This window comes from Gorilla gorilla, chromosome 7 (assembly GCF_029281585.2).
Source record: "Gorilla gorilla gorilla isolate KB3781 chromosome 7, NHGRI_mGorGor1-v2.1_pri, whole genome shotgun sequence".
Lineage (NCBI taxonomy): Eukaryota > Metazoa > Chordata > Mammalia > Primates > Hominidae > Gorilla > Gorilla gorilla.
Genome location: NC_073231.2, coordinates 31,704,862 through 31,720,672, shown reverse-complemented (window position 1 = coordinate 31,720,672; position 15,811 = coordinate 31,704,862). Strand labels below are relative to the sequence as shown.

Below are 15,811 nucleotides of genomic sequence, written 5' to 3'. Positions count from 1 at the left end.
GGTGACATTAAAATTCTTCTGGGAAAATCAACAGGCATAAGTAGACCAAAAAATGTATCTGGAAAAGAACTATAGTGAGGGCAGAGAGTTAAACAATTGATCAAGCTACAAAAGGTAGAAATTTGGCACTAGAAAAGAAACAGACATGTCTATGAAATAGAACCAAATACAAATAAGAATTTAGTTTCTAAGAAAAGTGTCATGTCCAGTTGGTAAGGAAGATTGTTTAATGGCCTTGGTATGACTGGTTAACTGTTTGGGGGAATAAAATGGATCCTTACTTTATATCTTACCCCCAAATAGATTCTTAATGGATCAAAAATGTATACGTAGTAATAAAGAAAGTGCTAGGCTTGATGGCTCACACCTGTAATCCCAGCACTTTGGGAGACTGGAAGGATTGGTTGAAACCAGGAGTTCAAGATTAGCATGAACAATATAGTGAGACCCCCGTTACAACAAAATGTAAAAAATTAGCCATGCATGGTGGTATGAACCTGTGGTCATAGCTACTTGGGAGGCTGAGGCAGGAGGATCACTTGAGCTCAGGAGTTTGAGGCTGCAGTGAGCTACGATCGCATCACTGCACTCTAGCCTAGGTGACAGAGTGAGGCTCTGTCTGTAAGAAAAAATAATTAGTTAAACAATAAATAAATAAAAAGAGAAGAAAAATCCTGGAAGTCATAGAAAGCATGGGTGCATGCATTTACCATCTTGGACAAGGGAAGTCTAGAATTCTAAGCAGCTCATCCAACCTGGAAGCCATCGATAGGAAGACTGATATATTCCTGTGCAGGCTTAGATTGGGAGCCCTGCTCTGAGGCTGACTCCAGGCACTGAGAAGAGAAGAGGCAAAGTCCAGGAAGAGAAAGGGGAGGTCCCAGGATGCAGCATGGTGAGGACTCCAAGGCTAGAGTTCAGGGTTTGCTCTGATCAGCTTCTGGGGAGGTGGGGGGTTGGAAATGTGAGGGAAAGGAATTTAATCTCCATTCAATCACCTTTTGCAGATTAAAGTAGAGACACACAAAGAGAAAAGAGCTTTAGGACAGGTGATCTCTGGAGACAGGCTCAGGGCACAGGGTGTCTGGTGGGAGAGCGTGGCAATACCGGAGCCCGTCCTCACTCACCCTTTGTGGGGATGAACCTGACTACTAGTCTTGTGGCCTTGCAAGTCTCCCAGGATCTCCATTTCTTTGTAAGTAAACTGAGGCAGCTGGGCTAAAACAGCTTTTGCTGATGCCTGTTTTGACCAAAGTTCTGTAAGAGCTATACAATGGAGCCAAATGCCCACCTCTGGGAGAACTTTCTAGATCAAAGAATGGGTAACAGTCTTTTAGGAGAAGACGTGGTCTGGGAGAAGTGGACTCAGAGCTGTCCTGCCAGGCCCAAGATGCATCCCACCTGCTCACTCCTCAGTTTTTCTCTGGTTGCAATATCTCTGAACATCCTTCTCCACCATAAGGAAGTGTCTCCGTACCTCACTGGGGCTGGCCTTCAGGGTGTCCAGCAGAAACTTGTAGATCTGAGGTTCAGGTTTGACCATTCCCACCTGACACGACTCTATCAGGAAGTCAAAGTGTGTCTTCAGCTCACACATCAGCTGGGCCAGGCCATCTCTCTCAGCACGGTCGTCCAGCCAGGTGTTGGTGAGGATGGCAGTTGTGAATCCTGAGCAAAAAGCCACCAGTAGATAGACCAGCTACAGACCTTTGCCCTGAAATGCTCCAGATACCCCCAAGGGACTCCAATGATGGGCCAAGCAGGTTGTGCTCACTTTTATTAATCTCTTATGCCCAACTTTCAACCGACAAATTGGAAAAGAATCATCTTGACCCATGAACACCTCTGACACAGACAAAAGCATGAGCTGGGTTCATTCAAGGCCCTCAGAAGCCTAGATGGAGAAACTACCCTCCTTCCTCCTTGACAACAGTGGAGCAGCACTTTTACATTCATCAGCTCATTTTGATCTCTACCACCTCAGGGGTGGACAGGGCCGATCCTACCCTCCCAGATTCACAGATCAGCAAACAAGCTCAGACAAGTTACGAGCCGCCCAGAGCCACATGATGAAGGTCCAGCATTCTTTCTAGTCCACGCTACTGAAAACACTGCTTGACTAAATTCCAGAATACCTGCCTTGGCAATCAGGGACTAGGTTCCTATTTCAAAACTAGAGAAGTGTACATAGAAATAGGATTATCCCCTGGCTTTATATGCCTAACCAGCGAGGGTGAGAACTAGGCAATGCTGGAAAGAAGACACTGAAGAGTTGATGGTGAGACTCTTCCCACGCAATAGGAGGGGATAGCTCAGCCACAACTAGGTAAGTCTACTTATAAGAGGGTGGAATAGTTTCAAGTATGCCTATGACAAGAGTCAGGTGTTCACACCAAGTCAACGCCTATGGATGAACTTGACCTCATGTCTTAGACTATGTGACATAATCTGAGCCCATGTCAGCCAACTCATAGCTTGGACACTCTGATACCCAGAGGCTGAGAAAATCACAGTTGCTAAAAAGGCCTTGTTTCTTAATCACTGTGACAAAAGATCATGTCATTTGGGTCATTACTAAAGTGCCACTGAAGGGGAGAATGATGCTCACAAGGCAGTCATGGGCATCAATTGCTTTATTAAGTAAAATTCTGCCATTTTTCCAGCTTTTCTAATAGTGCTGCTTTTGCCATTGGATAAAACTTGCTTTGGGGCCATGTTTAAAGAGGCTTTCCATCATGGCTCAGAAGATCTGTGATCTCAAAGCTCACTTCAATGGATTCTGACCTAATGCTCCCAAGGGTTCTGGGTGGTCCGGCCTGAGATTGGCCAGTATCAGATCCTTACCTTTCTTCCTGAGCATGAGAGCTGCCTGAAGCATTGGGCGGTTGATCTTTCTGGCTGAAATTGCCTTGTCAAAGATTTCTTTTATGGAGAAATTCTTGGGGAGGCAGACTTTAGCGGTCTCGGAGCACTTCCTGCAGTTTTCTTCCATGAGTGGTATCCACTGTCAAAGTGAAGTGAGGGGACAATTTGTATGGCCACTCAGAAAAGCTCTGGCAGGGTCTACTAAATCTAAACATATACATTCCCTGTGACCAAGCAATTCCATTCCTGGACACATACCCACTAGAAATGCCAACATATGTTCTCCAAAAGACATGGCCAAAAATGTTCATAGCTATACTCTTCCTAGGAGTCCCAAACCAGAAACGACCCAAATGCCCACTAACAGCAGAATGGATAGATTGTATTATATTCACCCACAGTCATAGCAGTGCTATTCCTAAGAGCCCTGTCTTAGCCCATCTCAGCTGCTATAACAAAAGACCAGAGGCTGGGTGGCTCATAAACAGCAGAAATTTATTTCTTACAGTGCTGAAGGCTGGGAAGTCCAAGATCAAGGCTCCAACAGATTTGGTGTCTGGTTAGGGCCTGCCTTCTATTTCACAGATGGCACCTTCTTGCTGTCTTCACATGGTAGAAGGGGCTCGATAGCTCTCTGGGATCTCTTTTATAAGTGCACTGATCTCACTCCTGAGGGTTCCACCCTCATGATCCAATTACTTCCTGAAGGCCCCACCTCTTAATAACATCACCTTGGGGGTTAGGATTTCAACATAGGGATTTTGGAGGCGGGGCACAAACACTTGGACCATAGCAAGCCCCAAACTGGAAACTACCCAAATGTCCACTGTTATGGGCTAAACTGTGTCCTCCCCAAAATTCCTGTGTTGAAGTCCTAGCCCCCAGAGCCTCATGATGTGACTATATTTGGAAATCAGGCCTTTAAAGAGGTACTTAAGGTAAAATGAAGTCATTATGACGAATCTTAATCCAATATGACTGGTGCCCAAATAAGAAGAGGAGATGAGGACATAGACACACACAGGGATGACCATGTGAGGACACAGGGAGAAGACAGCCAAGAACTTGCTTTTTCCCCCGTCTCTCTGCTTTCTACCATGTGAGGATACAGCAAGAAGGTGGCCATCTGCAAACCAAGAAGAGAGCCCTCACCAGACACTGAACCTGCCAGTGCCTTCATCTTGGACTTCCCAGCCTCCAGAACTGTGAGCTATAAATGTTTGTTGTTTCAGTCACACAGTCTATGGCATATTTGCTGTAGGTAGCAGCTGAAGGTGCTACGTAAGACACAGCCCTAGCAAACTAATACACTCACTAATAGCAGAATGGATTGTTATATATACACATCATCATAGCAGCACTATTTGTAATAGTCCCAAATTGAAAACTACCCAGACCCCCATCAATAGAAGAATGGATAGATTGGGGTATATGAATGTGATGGAATGCCATGCAGCAATGAGAATAAAATGATCTATGGCAGCATGCAACAACGATGAGTCTCACTCATACAATGTTGAACAAAAGATGCCAGACACAAAAGAGCTCATCTGCACAATTCCATTTACATAAAGTCCAAAACAGGTAAAAGTGATCTATTGGGATAGAAGTTAGAATGGTAATACTCTTGGAGGGATGGTGTCCAGAGCGGGGTTATGTGTTGCCTACAGTGCTGAGAATGTTTTATTTCTTGATCTGGGTGCTGGTGACAGCAGTATACTTAGTGTGTGAAAAGTCATCAAGCTGTATGCTACGTGTACTTTTCTGTCTGTATAGTATATACACATGAAAAGTTAAAAGATGGCATTCACTCCCAAGATAAGACTTTTTTTTTTAAGACAAGTCAAGTGTAAATAGCCTTTAGCATGATATAATTTAGTTTTCCAGGCTTCTTCCCTCTATGCCAGTTTCCTAGAAGTTACACACAGACTATCAGAAGCCACCAAAGGAGTCTGAATGAAACGCAGGATTTTCATAGCAATTACTAGAAATTCACTCTAAAGTCTGTATGTTCATTGAAAATATAGGCTGGGCATGGTGGCTCATACCTGTAATCCTGGCACTTTGGAACACCAAGGTGGGTGTATCATTTGAACCCAGGAGTTCTAGACCAGTCTGGGTAACACGGTGAAACCCCATTTCTAGCAATAATAATAATAATACAAAAAACAGCTGGGCATGGTGATGTGTGCCTGTAATCCCAGCTACTGGGGAGGCTGAGGTGGGAGGATCATCTGAGCCCAGGAGGTAAAGGCTGCAGTGAGCCATGATCATGCCACTGCACTCCAGCCTAGGCAATAGAGTGAGAACCTGTCTCAGAAAAAGAAGAAAGAAGAAAGAAGAAAGAAGAAAGAAGAAGAAGAAGAAGAAGAAGAAGAAGAAAATATATAGCATTTCCCTCTTTCTTACCTTCCAACAATATTACTGAGGTTTTTTTATGGATTAAATAAAAAGTCAATAATTCAATAATGTTCTTCCCAATAGTTTCATCACAGTTTTCGTTCACCATTTGCCACAATATATTAGCAAGTATGTTTTAAGATGACTGCAATACTCCCATTAATACCATTAAAACAACATTTGTCTTCACAGAAAAGGTGGGTGTTTTCTATTATGGTGGGCCCCAAGTTCGGGGAGATGGGCACACAGGCAGAGAACGTTCATCCAAAGGGCTCTGTGTGGTGATGTCCCCTCACCTGGGAAAGTGTGATCTCTCCTCTCATAAGCCGGGTAGTGGCACCCTCTGGTCCCCCTTTCTGGAAAGCATCATTCAGAAGTCCTCTGGAAAACACAAAGAACATCAGGAACATTCTGTGGATTTTGTCATGGCAGCACATGGAAACAGACACTGTTCATATTCATTGAGAAGCAGCCACTAGAAAGGGATACTGCCAGGAACTGGAAAATGCAAACGTAGTTCAAATTGGGATCTTTGCGCGCAAGGAGCCATCCAGCTGAGGACATGAGACCATACAGTAAATCACAGCATGTTCCACAGAGAAGCTGCCCATGGGAAACCACCTAACAGCAGCTTCACCCAGAGGCGCTTCCTACTTTACTATATAACGGTCAGAACCAAGAGTGGGCACGCGGCCATTACTGTCCTCGTGTGCACCAGGCATGGTCTCAAAGAACTTTTTCATGAGTTCACCTTCTTCAAAAAGAATGGAATATGTTTTTTCTGGTTTCGATTCTGCCTCTCTAGTTTCTATTTTATCTTAATGTCATCTTCTAACCTTTAAAAAGTTTCCTGTATTAGTCTGTTCTCACACTACTATAAAGACGTACCTCAGATCAGGTAATTTATAAAGAAAAGAGATTTAATTGGCTCATGGTTCTGCAGGCTGTAGAGGAAGCATAGCTGGGAAGGCCTCAGGGAACTCACAATCATGGCGGAGGGCGAAGGGGAAGCAAGGCACGTGTTACACGGTTGGAGCAGGAGGAAGAGAGAGAAGGGGTAAGTGCTACACACTTTTATAAACAACTAGATCTCATGAGAACTCACTCATCATCACGAGAACAGCAAGGAGGAAATCCACCCCCATGATCCAATCACCTCCCACCAACCCCCTCCTCCAACATTAGGGATTACAACTGGACATGAGATTTGGGTGGGGACACAAATTCAAACCATATCACTGTGTTAAGGCTGGGTTGTATGCCCCCATCCCAAATACATACATTGAAGTTCTAACTTCCAATACCTCAGGATGTGACTGTATTTGGAGAGTGGGTCTTTAAGAGGTAATTTGAGTTAAATAAGATCATACAGGTGGGCTCTAATCCAACAATAGGACTGGTGCCCTTATAAGGCGATTAGGACACAGACACACACAGAGAGTCAACCATGTGAGGACACAGGGAGAAGAACACTGTTAACAAGCCAAGGAGAGAGGCCTCAGAAGGAACCAACCCTGCTGACATCTTGATCTTGGACTTCCAGCCTCCAGAGCTGTGAGAGAAAACATTTCCATTGTTGCCATCCAGTCTGTGTTTGCTGTTACAGCAGCCTCAGTAAATAAATACACTGAGTAACAGAACAAATGTATTTATGTGTACGAATGCATTTGTTCTATTACTCAGGTCTGGAAAGTAATTTTAACTGGCTTGCCAATTCCAGATGAATTCCAGTTGAAGTGGCAAGCCAGTTAAAATTACCAGCCCTGAGTAACAGAACAAATATCCCCATCCTGGGAGCTTTATTTCTGATAATAGTCAAGTATACCTTTTATCAGACACCCTCTTGCAGGTAACAGTGGTCAGCTCTGGACCAACCATATGGAGACATATACCTAATAACTGTGGCCTTGCTCAACTTTTCAATGTCAGCAATGGTTTTCCCATACCTTTGCCAACAGTTGTTGGTTTTTTAAACAGCTTTGTTAAGGTATAATTACTGCTATGGTTTGAATGTTTGTCTCCTCTGAAGCTCATGTTGAAATTTAATCCCCATTGTGGCATTAAATTAAAATTGAGAGGTGGGCCTTTAAGAAGTGATTGGGTCATGAGGGCTCCACCTTCATGGATGGATTAATTCATCCATAGGCTAATGGGTTAATGAGTTAATGGGTTATCATGGGATTGGGACTAGTGGCTTTATAAGAAGTGGAAGTGAGGCCTGAGCTAGCACACTGAGCCCCCTCACCATATGATGCCCTGTGCTACCTTGAGACTCTGCAGAGAGTCCCTACCAGCAAAAATGCCCTCACCAGATGCAACCCCTCAACCTTGGAATTCTCAGCCTCCATAACTGCAAGAAATAAATTCCTTTTCTTTATAAATTACCCAGTTTCAGATATCCTATTGTAAGCAACAGAAAATGGACTAAGACAATTACATAGCATTAAATTCATGTAGTATGACAATTCAATGATTTGCAGTAAATTTACAGTTGTGTAAGCATCACCACATTCAATTTCAGAACATTTCCACCTCCTCCAAAAGACTCCTGGTCCCTTTCAGTATCTGCTCCTCAGTATTAAGAAGCAATGCAATATTCAACTTAACAATCCTATTGAGCATCTTAGGTGTGTGAGGCATTGTGCTATGTGCTGTGATGCAAAAGTGGAAAAATATGATGCTATTCATAGGAAGCTCACAGAAGAACAAGGGAGGCAAGGTATAAACAAATAATTACAAGACACTAGGTGAGTGGGAAAACAGGGGAAAATTATTTCTTCTTCTTAGAGAATGGGGTATGATAAAAGAAGAGGAACTAGGGAAAGAATATAACTATACAGGAAGAAGATACCACTGAATCTATAAAACAAGCGCAGGTGGTCATTAAAAAAAAAAGCAACTTGATACAACAAGAACATTCTTGGTATTGGAAACATGAGCTTACCTCCATATCCTAGCCTAGCTCCAGCTCCTCTTCCTGTTAATGTTAAGCCTCCTCTAATCTCCCCCACTCAGAAGGAAATGAGCAAAGAAATCTCTAAGGGACCATAAAACCCCCGGGCTATCGGTTATGCCCCCTTCAAGCTGTAGGGGGAGGGGAATTTGGCCCAACCTGGGTATATATCCCCTTCTCCCTCTCTGATTTAAAGCAGATCAAGGTAGACCTGGGGAAGTTTTCAGATGATCCTGATAGGTATATAGATGTCCTACAGGGTCTAGGGCAAACCTTCGACCTCACTTAGAGAGATGTCATGCTATTGTTAGATCAAACCCTGCCCTTTAATGAAAAGAATGCGGCTTTAGCTGCAGCCTGAGAGTTTGGTATCTTAGCCAAGTAAATGGTATCTTAGTCAAGTAAATGACAGAATGACAGCCAAAGAAAGGGACAAATTCCCTACCAGTCAATAAGCCGTCCCCAGTATGGATCTCCACTGGGACCTAGACTCAGATCATGGGGACTGGAGTCGCAAACATCCGTTGACCTGTCTTCCAGAAGGACTAAGGAGAATTAGGAAAAAGCCCATGAATTATTCAATGATGTCCACCATAACTCAGGGAAAGGAAGAAAATCCTACTGCCTTCCTTGAGCGGCTACAGGAGGCCTTAAGAAAATATACTCCCCCGTCACCTGACTCCCTCGAGGGTCAATTGATTCTAAAAGATAAGTTTATTACCCAATCAGCCGCAGATATCAGGAGAAAGCTCCAAAAGCTAACCCTGGGCCCTGAACAAAATTTGGAGGCATAATTAAACCTGGCAACCTTGGTGTTCTATAATAGGGACCAAGAGGAACAGGCCAAAAAGGAAAAGTGAGATAAGAGAAAGGCCACAGCCTTAGTCATGTCCCTCACACAAACAAACCTTGGTGGTTCAGAGAAGACAGAAAACAGAGCAGGCCAATCACCCAGTAGGGCTTGTTATCAGTGTGCTTTGCAAGGACACTTTAAAAAAGATTGTCCAACAAGAAACAAGCTGCCCCCTCACCCATGTCCACTATGCCAAGGCAATCGCTGGAAGGCACACTGCCCCAGAGGACAAAGGTTCTCTGGGCCAGAAGCCCCCAACCAGATGATCCAACAACAGGACTGAGGGTGCCCAGGGCAAGTGCCAGCTCATGTCATCACCCTGACTGAGCCCCAGGTAAGTTTAACCATTGAGGGCCAGGAAATTGACTTCCTCCTGGACACTGGTGCAGACTTCTCAGTGTTAATCTCCTGCCCCAGATGGCTGTCCTCAAGGTCTGTTACCATCCAAGGAATCCTGGGACAACCTGTAACCAGATATTTCTCCCACCTTCTCAGTTGTAATTGGGAGACTTTGCTCTTTTCACACGCCTTTCTTGTTGTGCCTGAAAGTCCCACACCCTTATTAGGGAGGGACATATTAGCCAAAGCTAGAGATATTATCTCTATAAATATGGGGAACAAGTTACCCATTTGTTGTCCCCTACTTGAGGAGGGAATCAACCCTGAAGTCTGGGCATTGAAAGGACAATTCGGAAGGGCAAAAAATGCCTGCCCAGTCCAAATCAGGCTAAAAGACCCCACCACTTTTCCTTATCAAAGGCAATATCCCTTAAGGCCTGAAGCTCATAAAGGATTACATGATATTTTTAGACATTTAAAAGTTCAAGGCTTAGTAAGAAAATGCAGCAGTCCCTGCAACACCCCAATTCCAGGAGTACAAAAACCGAACGTTCAGTGGAAACTAGTACAAGATTTTAGACTCATCAGTGAGGCAGTAATTCCTCTATATCCAGCTGTACCCAACCCCTATACCCTGCTCTCTCAAATACCAGAGGAAGCAGAATGGTTCATTGTTCTGGACCTCAAGGATGCCTTCCTCTGCATTCCCCTGCACTCTGACTCCAAGGTTCTCTTTGCCTTTGAGGATCCCACAGACTGCAAGTCCCAACTTTCGTGGATGGTCTTGCCTCAAGGGTTTAGGGATAGCCTTCATCTGTTTGGTCAGGCACTGGCCCAAGATCTAGGCCACTTCTCAAGTCCAGGCACTCTGGCCCTTCAGTATGTGGATGATTTACTTATGGTTACCAGTTCAAAAGCCTCATGCCGGCAGGCTACTCTAGCTCTCTTGAACTTTCTAGCTAATCAAGGGTACATGGCATCTACACTGAAGGCCCAGCTCTGCCTACAAGTCAAATATCTAGGCCTAATCTTAGCCAGAGGAACCAGGGCTCTAAGCAAAGAATGAATACAGCCTATACTGGCTTGTCCTTGCCCTAAGACATTAAAACAGTTGTGGGGGTTCCTTGGGATCACCAGCTTTTGCCAACTATGGATCCCCAGATACAGCGAGATAGCCAGGCCACTCTATGCTCTAATCAAGGAGACCCAGAGGGCAAACACTAATCTAGTAGAATGGGAACCAGAGGCAGAAACAGCCTCCAAAACCTTAAAGCAGGCCCTAGTACAAGCTCCAGCTTTAAGCCTTCCCAAAGGACAAGACTTCTCTTTATACATCACAGAGAGAGTGGGAATAGCTCTCGGAGTCCTTACTCAGACTCGTGGGACAACCCCACAACCAGTGGCATACCTAAGTAAGGAAATTGATGTAGTGGCAAAAGTCTGGCCTTACTGTTTATTGGTAGTTGCGGCAGTGGCCATCTTAGTATTGGAGGCTATCAAAATAATACAAAGAAAGGATCTCACTGTCTGGACTACTAATGATGTAAATGGCATACTAGGTGCCAAAGGAAATTTATGGCTGTCAGACAACTGCCTGCTTAGATACCAGGCGCTTGTGTGTGGCCCTGAACCCTGCCACTTTTCTCCCAGAGGATGGGGAACCAATCGAGCATGAATGCCAACAAATTGTAGCCCAGACTTACGCTGCCCGAGATGATCTCTTAGAAGTCCCCTTAGCTAATCCTGACCTTAACCTATATACCAATGGAAGTTCATTTGTGGAGAATGGGATACGAAGGGCAGGTTATACCATAGTTAGTGATGTAACAGTACTTGAAAGTAAGCCTCTTTCCCCAGGGACCAGCACTCAGTTAGCAGAACTAGTGGTGCTTACCTGAGCCTTAGAACTGGGAAAGGAAAAAAAATAAATGTGTATACAGATAACAAGTATGCTTATCTAATCCTACATGCCCAATGCTGCAATATGGAAAGGGAGTTCCTAACCTCCGGGGGAACCCCCATTAAATACCACAAGGAAATCATGGAGTTATTGCACGCAGTGCAAAAACCCAAGGAGGTGGCAGTCTTACATTGCCAAAGCCATCAAAAGGTGAAGGAGAAAAGGCAGAAGAAAACCATTAGGCAGACACTGAGGCCCAAATTGCTGCCAGGTGGAACCTCCCATTAGAAATACTTACGGAAGGACCCTTGGTATGGAACAACCCTCTCCAAGAGATTAAGCCCCAGTATTCCCCAACCGAAACAGAATGAGGACTTTCATGGGGGCATAGTTTTCTCCCCTCCAGGTGGTTAACAACAGAAGAGGGAAAGGTACTCATACCCGAAGCCAGCCAGTGGAAAATACTTAAGACCCTCCACCAAACTTTTCATATGGGTATTAAGAACACTCATCAAATGGCCAAATCCCTATTTACAGGGCCAAATCTCCTTTGGACCATCCAACAAGTAGTCAAAGCCTGTGAGGTGTGCCAAAGGAATAATCCCTTGGTCCATCATAAGGCCCCTCTGGGGGAACAAAGAATAGGGCACTATCCAGGAGAAGACTGGCAGTTAGACTTCGCCCATATGCCTAAGTCAAGGGGATTTCAATACTTGTTGGTCTGTGTTGATACCTTTGCAAATTGGATGAAGCCTTGCCCTGCAAGACAGAGAAGGCTCAAGAAGTGGTTAAAGTCCTAATTCATGAAGTAATTCCTAGATTTGGGCTTCCCCAAAGCTTACAAAGCGACAATGGTCTGGCTTTTAAAGCCATGGTAACTCAGCGAGTTTCCAGGGCGCTAGAGATACAATATCACCTTCACTGTGCCTGGAGGCCACAATCCTCAGGAAAAGCCCATACAAGACCTTGTGACCACGAATACTGAATACCATCTTAACTTTCCAAGCCCCTTTATGCATCCAACACAACCTGTTATCAGGCCTGCCCCTGGGGCACCTACTATCCCATCAGTGTAATTACACCCTATAACTTCAAGCCCCAACTGATCATAGTAACTCCTGAGTCACCCAAACAGCTCCATTCAGATGGCTTGTCTGCTTCTCAGGGCCCCCCAAAATCATCACCTCCTCCCTGTTTAACAAACAGTCTGGGTTTTGTAATGGCAAACATACTCCCTGCATGACCATTCACCCCTGGACCTCCTGCAGCAGCGACCCCACCACTAGTGTATGCCTTCTTATCGCCTCTTTCAATTACTCTCTTGGATGGTTCCTAGTAGATACAAAATGGTTTTTTCTCCAGTGGGAAAATAGAACACGGGGAGCCACTCAGTCTGCTCCCAACACCCTTTCCAGCTGCTCACCAGAGCTACCTTGGCAAGTACTCTAGGAGTGTGGGAAAATGAAAACAATAAACTCACACACCTTTTTAACATACACAACCAGTTTATTCTACCCAGCCAAGGCATATTCTTCTTATGTGGAACTTCAACCTATATCTGCCTCCCCACCAGCTGGACAGGCACCTGCACCTTCTCCTAAGTCCCAACACTAACATTGCCACAGGAAATCAGACCCTATCAGTGCCCCTCAAAGCTCAAGTCTGTCAGCGCAGGACCATACAACTAATACCCCTACTTATAGGGCTAGGAATGCCCACTGCTACAGGAACCAGAATAGCCAGTTTAACTACTTCATTATCCTACTACCATACACTCTCAAAGGATTTCTCAGACAGTTTGCAATAAATAAATCTATCCTTACTCTACAATCCCAAATAGACTATTTGGCAACAGTGACTCTCCAAAACCGCTAAGGTCTAGACCTCCTCACTGCTGAGAAAGGAGGACTTTGCACCTTCTTAGGGGAGGAGTGTTGTTTTTAAACTAACCAGTCAGGGATAGTACAGGATGCTGCCTGGCATTTACAGGAAAAGGCTTCTGAAACCAGACAACACCTTTCAAATTCTTATACCAACCTCTGGAGTTGGGTGACTTGGCTTCTCCCCTTTCTAGGTCCCGTGACAGCCATCTTGCTATTACTCACCTTCAGTCCCTGTATTTTCAACCTCCTTCTCAAATTTGTTTCCTCCAGGATCGAGGCCATCAAGCTACAGATGGTCTTACAAATGGAACCCCAAATGAGCTTAACTCACAACTTCTACCGAGGACTGCTAGACTGACCCACTGGCCCTTTGACTGGCCTAGAGAGTTCCCCTCTGGAGGACACTACAACGGCAGGGCCCCTTCTTTGCCCCTATCCAGCAGGAAGTAGCTAGAGCGGTCATCACCCAGTTCCCAGTAGCAGGTGGGGTGTCCTGTTAGGAGGGGGGATTGAGAGGTGAGGCCAGCTGGACTTCCTAGGTCGAGCGGGGACTTGGGGAACTTTCCTGTCTTACAAGAGAATTGTAAAATGCACCAATCAGCGCTCTGTAAAACGCACAACCAGCAGGATTCTAAAAGTAGCCAATCACGGGGAGGATTAAAAAAAGGGCACTCTAATAGGACAGAAATGGAACATGGGAGAGGACAATAAGGGAGTAAAAGCTGGCCACCCCAGCCAGTAGCGGCAACCTGCTGGGGTCCCCTTCCATGCTGTGGAAGCTTTGTCCTTTCGCTCTTCACGATAAACCTTGCTATCGCTCACTCTTTGGGTCTGCGCCATCTTTAAGAGTGTAACACTCACTGCGAGGGTCCACAGCTCCATTCTTGAAGTCAGCAAGACCACGAACCCACCAGCAGGAACCAACTCTGGACACAACTATAGCCTCCAACTCCTGGTCTCAGGCAATCCTTCTGCCTTAGCCTCCCAAGTAGCTGGGGCTACACGCATGCACTAATGTCTAGCTAATTTTATTTTTGGAGAGACAGGGTCTTGCTATTTTGCCCAGGTTGGTCTTGAACTCTCAGCCTCAAGTGATCCTCCCACCTTAGCCTCCCAAAGCACAGAGATTACATGCCTTTCCCTCAAGCTACTTGCCATCTCATCTTCCTTACTATATTAAAAGCAAAGGCTCCAGACATGGACTACTGGGGTTGGATTTCTGGCTCTGCTCTTTAACAGCTATGTGATTTGGACAGCTGGTTTCTTTCTGTGCCTCAGTTTCCTCATATGTAAAAGGAGGATATGAACAATGGCTTCCATGCCTGGCCTTCTTTTTCACTTTATAAATAAGTATACTTCTCTCCTTTCTGAATGTGGGAATAATACATTGTTTATAAATTTAGAAGTTGGAAACTACAAAAAAAAAAAACCACAAAAAAAAAGAGAGAGAGAAAGAAAATCATTACATTATTCCTAATCCCATTTGATGTACTTTGGCCTATTTCTTTCAGGCACTTTTCTGCATGTACCTTTTTTCCATAGCTGAAACCATATTGTATAAATAGCTTCAGATTCTGGTGGGCTGGTTTTTTCATGTAGTAGAACAGGTATTTTCCCAAGTCCCTGAGCTCTCACTCTGCACACCCCATCTACCATTTCCCAGTGATGTGGCTTTGGGCGGTTGCTGCAGTTTGCTATTACACAAGTAAACATGCAACCCACACCTGGGGAGAGAACTTTCTTCTCTCCTGAATCTCAGCTCGCATCTTTAAGCGCCACCCCATTAGACAGGAGGCAGCAGAAGCACAAAGCTCCATGAGTAACTCCTCTCCCTTTTGGAAAAGTTCACAGAAAGCAATTTTGGAGTCCTTGGCAACGTTTAATTATGAACATTTAGAAAGACAACGGATCTCCTCATATGCACTGGGACTTCAGGGCCAGGTCTTCAGTTTCATGATTCGCCTGATTCGCAGGGCTCCCACACGGGAGCAATCTGAAAGCAGGGCTGCAAGCCCAGCGCGGTCTGCCTCCTGAGGCCCCGACCCACTGCGGCGGCGGCGCTGGGCCCCCTTACCTGGGCAGCGCCAGGGCCTCCTCCGTGCGGCCGAGGACGCCGAACACCGCTGGCAGCGACAGCACCCCGTCAAGATCGAAGACGGCCGCGCGCAGCGTCATGGCGGCGGGTCTGCAGCCTAGCACCCGGACACGCAGCTAACCCGGGAGATGCGCGAAGGCCAGGGCGCATGACCCGCCCAGCTTGGCCCGGTTCTGCCCCGCCCCTGCCCTGGCCCCGCCTCCTCCCCACACCGCCTTAACAGGACTCCGCCCCCTGCCCGGGTTAAGGCTGGACTCTGGCCGGAAAAGAGGCCGGGGGAGAGGCACAGGAAAGGGAGTCAGAGGGAGAGGAAGAGGAGGCCGGGAAGGCGGGGACCCCAGGCTAGAATCTCGCCTCTGGATGTAACGCTTTCTACTGTCTCAAAGGAAAGTCCAAAGTCTCCTATGCCCCCTGCCCACGCCCCTGCAGTAGCTGCTTGAAGAGGCAAACCCAGGCCCGGGCCTTCCTGGACGGGCTGACAGCTCCCTGCGAACTTGCTGGACTTGGAATGCGTGGGAAAGAG

General features: G+C 45.8%; 1 protein-coding gene across 4 annotated transcripts in view; it reads right to left on the bottom strand.

The window, feature by feature from the left end:
- EPHX2 (epoxide hydrolase 2) overlaps nt 1-15,811 on the bottom strand; it is a 53,981-nt gene extending 38,170 nt beyond the window's left edge. For 2 of the 4 annotated variants that reach the window (XR_008667698.2, XM_055348284.2), the window contains exons 1-4: nt 15,268-15,452; nt 5,562-5,646; nt 2,845-3,004; nt 1,478-1,668 (exon numbers count right to left, since the gene is read on the bottom strand). Coding sequence is in view for 3 of the 4 variants with exons in the window: in XM_055348284.2 (XP_055204259.2) it covers nt 1,478-1,668; nt 2,845-3,004; nt 5,562-5,646; nt 15,268-15,368 (537 nt within the window). In the remaining variant the exon portion in view is untranslated. Of the gene's footprint in view, nt 1-1,477; nt 1,669-2,844; nt 3,005-5,561; nt 5,647-15,267 lie in introns of all 4 variants that reach the window. The other 2 variants (XM_004046821.5, XM_055348283.2) reach the window with 2 other exon arrangements.